Source organism: Halyomorpha halys, unplaced genomic scaffold, assembly GCF_000696795.3.
Source record: "Halyomorpha halys isolate HHAL.00 unplaced genomic scaffold, Hhal_1.1 Scaffold733.1, whole genome shotgun sequence".
NCBI lineage: Eukaryota > Metazoa > Arthropoda > Insecta > Hemiptera > Pentatomidae > Halyomorpha > Halyomorpha halys.
In genome coordinates this window covers 85535-92189 of record NW_027108463.1, presented here as the reverse complement: position 1 = coordinate 92189, position 6655 = coordinate 85535, and the positions used below count along the sequence as shown (strand labels likewise).

General features: G+C 29.3%; 1 protein-coding gene across 10 annotated transcripts in view; it reads left to right on the top strand.

The window, feature by feature from the left end:
* The window catches only part of LOC106685763 (brain tumor protein), a 185808-nt gene extending 180813 nt beyond the window's left edge, over positions 1–4995 (top strand). For all 10 annotated transcript variants that reach the window (XM_067046781.1, XM_067046782.1, XM_067046783.1 and 7 more), the window contains one exon: positions 356–4995. In XM_067046781.1, coding sequence (XP_066902882.1) covers positions 366–2861 — 2496 coding nt within the window. In that variant the 5' untranslated portion in view covers positions 356–365 and the 3' untranslated portion in view covers positions 2862–4995. The remainder of the gene's footprint in view (positions 1–355) is intronic.
* The last annotated feature ends 1660 nt before the right edge of the window (positions 4996–6655 follow it).

The following is a 6655-nucleotide window of genomic DNA, read 5'->3' as shown; positions in this document are numbered from 1 at the left end:
AGAGAGAGAGAGAGAGAGAGAGAGAGGGGGTGATAGTGAGAGATAGTCATAATTTCTAAAGAATATAAATTGTTCCAAGTTCGTATTTTCAATTATTTTTCTATTCATGTAGATTATATTAAGCAATTTTAAAACTGATTTCTGAATTAGCTTATTTACTATATAAACCTTTTGAGAAGTTGAACTTATCAATATATTAAAAAAAACAAAAAACAAGATAATGAAAGCATTTATCTTTTGTGAACCACAATTTTTTCAAATTTATTTTTAAATGTTTATATTGTGCTACTTTTATTTTTATTTATTTTAATATTTTTGTTAAAACTATACTAATTTTTTTTTTTTTGTTTTCTAGGAATGTCGTGATGATGGCATCACCCGCCCCTTCAGTTGATTCTTTGGTTGGGATTAATTCAACAAACCCTCATTTAGAGCAAGAATATACATCATCATCTTATCCAAGTGATTCTCCTGTCACAGTTTCACCAACAACATCAGTTACCAGCAGTAGCAGCATTGGAAGTGGTGGTCAACTGAATACTCGTTGTGGATTATGCCACGAAACCTTTATTAATCCTAAAGTTTTACCTTGTTTGCACACTTTTTGCCAATATTGCTTAGAAAGAAATCAAGAACATACCGACAAACTTAATTGTCCTCGTTGTCAACAAGAGTGTTCTCTCACTTCCAAAGGTGTTTCAGCTCTTTTACCCGATTTTGCTGTCAGAAGTGTTATTGAATCACTTGAGGATCCGAAAGTTCATTGTACAAGTTGTAAGAGCAAAACTTCAAACGCTGTTGCACGTTGCTACGATTGCAATCATTATTTGTGCCCTAATTGTGTTATGGCACATCAGTTTATGCATTGTTTTGAAGGTCATAGAGTCCTTACCTTGTCATCTGAAAGTGTAAAAGAAGATTCAAAGAACGGCATGGCTTCACCAACTGAAAAAGTTGTTCCTTGTCCTCGCCATAAAATGGAAGCTCTTAAGTATTTCTGCAGAACTTGCAATGTTCCTGTTTGCAAAGAGTGCACAATGATTGATCATCCAGCAAGTCTTCATGAATGCGAGCACTTAAGTGAAGTAGGACCTAAGCAAGTCGAAATATTAAATCAGACAATACAAGAAAGCAAATCAAAAGCAACTGATATCAGAAATATGTTAAAAACATTAGAACATTCTTCAGGGCGTTTACAAGTACAATATCATAAAGCTCAGAATGAAATCAATGATACATTCCAGTTCTATAGATCAATGCTAGAAGAAAGAAAACAAGAACTCCTGAAAGAACTGGAGAGTGTTTTTTCTGCTAAACAAATGTCACTGAGCGTATTTAGCCAAAAAGCTACCGAGACAGTGGATAAAATATATAATGCTTGTGAATTTTATGAAAGACTTACAAAGCATGCAAGTATTGTAGAATGTTTAATGTTTAAAAAATTAATTGACACCAAACTACAAGGTTTGACTACATTTAATGTTGATGCAAACATCCAAACTGTTTATGATTTAGAATTTGTTTCCAATTATCAAGCAATTCAGGTTGGTGTGAGAAATACATTTGGCTATGTAAGATCAAGTTCAGATGTGAATTTAGGCCCAAGTAAACAACCACCTATTGCTAGACCTATAAATGGAATTCATTTGAATGGTAGTTCTAACGGGGTTAGTACTTCCTCTATCCATATTGTAAATGGAAATGCCATTACCAATGGTTTAAACGGACTTTCAGAAAGACCTTATACCAATGGATTGTCAAATCCAACTTCTCAATTTGAATCAAACATTATTTCAAAAAGATTCAGTACTGCAAACTCACTGGGCCCGTTTTCAACATCATCTGTTAGTGACATTAACATTAATAGTGTGAACTCATATGAAAAATGGTCAAATGGGTCAGATATGTTCCAAAATGGAACTTCAGAACATTATTCATTATCACTTGCTAATCATGGTGATTCTATGTTAGATATAAGCTCAAAGCTTCTTTCAACATCAATTTTTCCTCCAAAATCACAAATAAAGCGCCAAAAGATGATTTATCACTGTAAATTTGGTGAGTTTGGAGTTCTTGAAGGTCAATTTACTGAACCTAGTGGTGTAGCAGTTAATGCACAAAATGACATTATTGTTGCTGATACAAACAACCATAGGATTCAAATATTTGATAAAGAAGGGAGATTTAAATTCCAGTTTGGCGAGTGCGGCAAAAGGGATGGCCAATTACTTTATCCTAATAGAGTAGCTGTCGTAAAGACTTCGGGTGATATTATTGTAACTGAAAGATCTCCTACTCATCAAATTCAAATCTACAACCAGTATGGACAATTCGTACGAAAATTTGGAGCGAATATCTTACAGCATCCTCGAGGAGTAACAGTTGACAGTAAAGGAAGAATTGTTGTTGTTGAGTGTAAAGTAATGCGAGTAATAATTTTTGATCAGAACGGGACTGTTCTACAAAAATTTGGTTGCTCCAAACATTTAGAATTTCCAAATGGTGTGGTTGTAAATGATAAACAGGAAATATTCATCAGTGATAACAGAGCTCATTGTGTAAAAGTCTTCAATTATGAAGGTGTGTTCTTGAGACAAATTGGAAGTGAGGGAGTCACCAATTATCCAATAGGTGTTGGTATTAATTCATCTGGTGAAATATTGATTGCTGACAATCACAATAATTTTAATCTAACAATATTTACTCAAGACGGCCAACTTGTATCTGCGTTGGAAAGCAAAGTAAAACATGCTCAATGCTTTGATGTTGCACTAATGGATGATGGTTCCGTTGTCCTTGCTAGTAAGGATTATCGTTTATACATTTATCGTTATGTTCAGATCCCTCCAATAGGGCTTTAAATTTTTTAAACAGTTGACACTTACATATTGACCATTCCAGACACTTTGTTGGTGCATTGTTATTTTTTTTTTGGAATGGAGTTTATCTTTTTACCTATCTATTTATGTGGTTTTAACTTATGCTTATTGTTAAATTGTGACAGTTTTAATATTATAATATCAATTTTGAGTAGATTTGGAAAGAACTAGTTTTAAGAGTTGTTTTCTTTATCTTTAAAAGTATGTTTGATTGTAGCATTTTGTATTATTCAACTTGTGAAAGTGTTGTAAATTCGGTTGAATGTATTTTTTAAAACATTGTTTTGACTTAGAGGCAGCATAGCAATATATACATATATACACACATTCCTATGTCGTCTCATTGGAAGTTTGTAATACTTAGGAATTAGTTATTTTTATTATTTTTTTTTTATTATGGTGGTGAATGAGAGAAACTTACTTGTTGTAGTATATTGTATGGATTATATTTGTTTGCATTCAACTGGTGAACTGCATAATGTTAAAAAAAAATCTTGGTATTTTTTTTTTGTTTTGTTTAAGTTTTTCAGCACATGCAAACAGATATAAATGCATATTTATATAATTAACTGTTAAAAATACTTAAAATTATATTCTGAAGTATGTTATACAAAATTTCATGTATCGTTACCTTGATATAAAATGTAAGGAATTGTGCATTTGACCACTGAAGTCCCCTACACTTTGCATAGTTAGTTAAAACTATGTGTAGAAACACTCTTATTTTTTTCTGATATTTTTTACTATATCACTATAATTAGACATTAAATATTTTTTATACTGTTTTTAAAATATTCTGTTTTTATTGTCCAATGTGGTCTTTTATATGTATAAAAAAAGTATTTTACTGTAAAATTTTCATTTAGAGCCTGTAAGTAACCTAAAGAAAAACATTTTTATTATCTGATGTTGTTCATCTACTTTTTTCAGAAAATACTTGTAAAAATCTTTCATTAGTGATCAGTCTTAAGACTTTTATAGAAACCTATGGACTGCACGTTAAAATCTCTAAGTATTATAATAAAATATATATTGTAAGAATTTTTGTATTTTAACAATGAAGGAAGCATCACAACTAATTGTTTGTGATTGGGTAAACCCTGCTATGGGGCAATATTTTTGTATTTTTTAGATTTACACTCTTTGTTAAGATATCATAACTTTTTTTTTGTTAAAAAATTACTGGCGACACCAACATTGTTGAGCGATGAAAAATACGCACCCTAGTCACAGTTAGTTGCGTTGTCTGCTGGTGCATTTCCTTTTAACATTATAAGAGGGAAAATTTTATACTATGTTTATCTGTATTTGATTATTTTATTTTAAGTTCTTTTCCTTTGTTGTTAAATCTATTTATAATAAAAGTTAGGGCATTCGCAAAAAAAAAAAAAGAAAATATAAAAAGAAGACAAATTAGTTTCAAAACTGTGTATCAATCACTATTTTGTGTTCTTTCATTTTTGTTGTTTGTTTGAGCTGTAGTATTGTTTAATTTTTTATTTGTACTATTATAGATCTTTTATTTTTTTTTTTTTCATTTTTTTTTTTAGTTTATTCAGTATCTATATATCCTTTACTAGTTTGTTTTAGCATGCCATGCATTTATAAATATTTTAAGTGTTGCTTATTACAGTTAAAAAGAAATCTGATAGAGTCAATGCTCCTATAGCCTTCATGTTGAATAACTGTGTCAAAATTACACATTTTATAGCTATTTATTAAAAGTCAATTAAATTGAGTCCTTTTATAAATGAAAAACAAGCCAGTATAATATCAGTAAAAGTTATCTTTGAGCAACTTCATTTTTCTTTTAAATTCTTTAGTTTTGATTGGAGTGAATAATAACTGTGCAATAGTCTCATTTTCAGCCTCTCTCCAACAACCAATAATTGCTGATGAAAATTACAGCTTTACGAACTTAAATGTTGTAGTTCATATAGCTTTACCTTTCGTTAGCTTTTTTTTTTTTACTTTACCTTTATATACCTATCCTAGAAAACAAAACAACACTCATCCAATATATTTTCATATATTCTTATAATTTTTATAGTATATGAAAATCATCATTTGTCTAATTTGGTCTCAAATATCATTTATTATTGTTTATTTATTTTGTTCAGTATTTTAATAATTTAATATTACTTTTATTATTAATTTTATATTTTGAAAGACTTACAAAGCATGCAAGTATTGTAGAATGTTTAATGTTTAAAAAATTAATTGACACCAAACTACATACTGACTTAATTATGAGGAAATAATTTGAGAAAAAAATATAATAATAATAATAAAATATATAAATACAGAGTTGATACCAGAATTATTTCTTGAAGTTAGATTTAGATTTAGATTAGATGATAAACATATCACATATTTACTTATTGTATTTTTTGTACAGATATAAATTACAATAAATAAAAAAAGTTTGATTTCTTACGTTGTAAGCCACTGCACCTTTAGCGGCAGGTAAATCGGAATGAAATTTTGTAAAAGGTTTTTTGATGACTTCATCTATTGATTCCTTTTTTAAAATGCGATTTAATTGAATATTTCTTATAAACCAAGGGACCTCTACTGCGATTCTTAGGATCTCGTTTTGGAATGATAGTAATTCTTTTCGTCTCGTTCGGGAAAAATAAAATTGAATTGTGATAAAATAATTTTTCTAAAAAATGGTATTGGCATCATACTGGAGTTATTGATGAAATAAGAAGAACTGAAGGTAGAACACAATTTCATGTGAATATCAACCGGTATAATTATCAAGTATCATATAGAATAGATCATTTTGACTTTTTTTTTAAAAAACATTCTTGTGCATTGAAAATAAAAATATCAGCCAAATTCCGTTTAAGTGCTTGAACATATGCATTATTTCTCCAACTTTTTGTCCAGTTTAAAACCAGTGTGAGGTCTTGATAACCGAATGCGTTCCGGCGAAGGTCCCTGAGCGTCTAGTTCGGAACAGTGTATATTCGATTCTCACCGAGATCAGTTAATTTTTATTTCGTGGCTGCCCCGTGAAATGGATCTTGAAACCTCTCACGCTGGTCACGACAGGGTGATAGACCTCTGAGTAACCTTTTTTTCTGACCTTGCTTTGTAGGAAAAACGAGTAGTGATACCAGTGGATTTATGCAGCCTTAAGGCTGGGCAACCCATAAAACTCATACAAAATCTCAAAAAGTATGACGTAAATCCTAAATCGGTAGTGTAAAATAAAATTAGCTGCAGAATCTGTAATTATTTGGACAGATATATTTTTTAGATTTTTTGATTCCATTATTTTATGAGGATGCTTAGTTTCTCACATAAAATTACAGTTCTTTTGATCTCAGCAAAATGTTTTGCGGAATATTTTTTTCTATTTCAAAAATATAACTAATGCTTATTTGTATATCATACATAACTTTTTTTTTTTTTCTATAAAATAAGTAAATAAATATCTTCTAAATTATTGAAGTAAAAGTAATAAAACTAGGAACAAAATAACATTCACATATTGTTTGTGTTTGATCAAACTTTATTACTACAATTAACTGAATATCTAATAGGATTTCTTTAATAAATTTTATTAATTTGACTACTTTTAAACAATAAATAAAATTCTGATAGTTTTAACTTGTACATATTCTCAATTCAGTCTACCATATATCTCAATAATATATGAAATATTGTTAATATTTGTACATATTTTATATAGTTATAATTCCACATGTTCTTAGGAATTTCATTTTAATTTTAAAATAATCTGAATTACTAAATTTATTTTAATA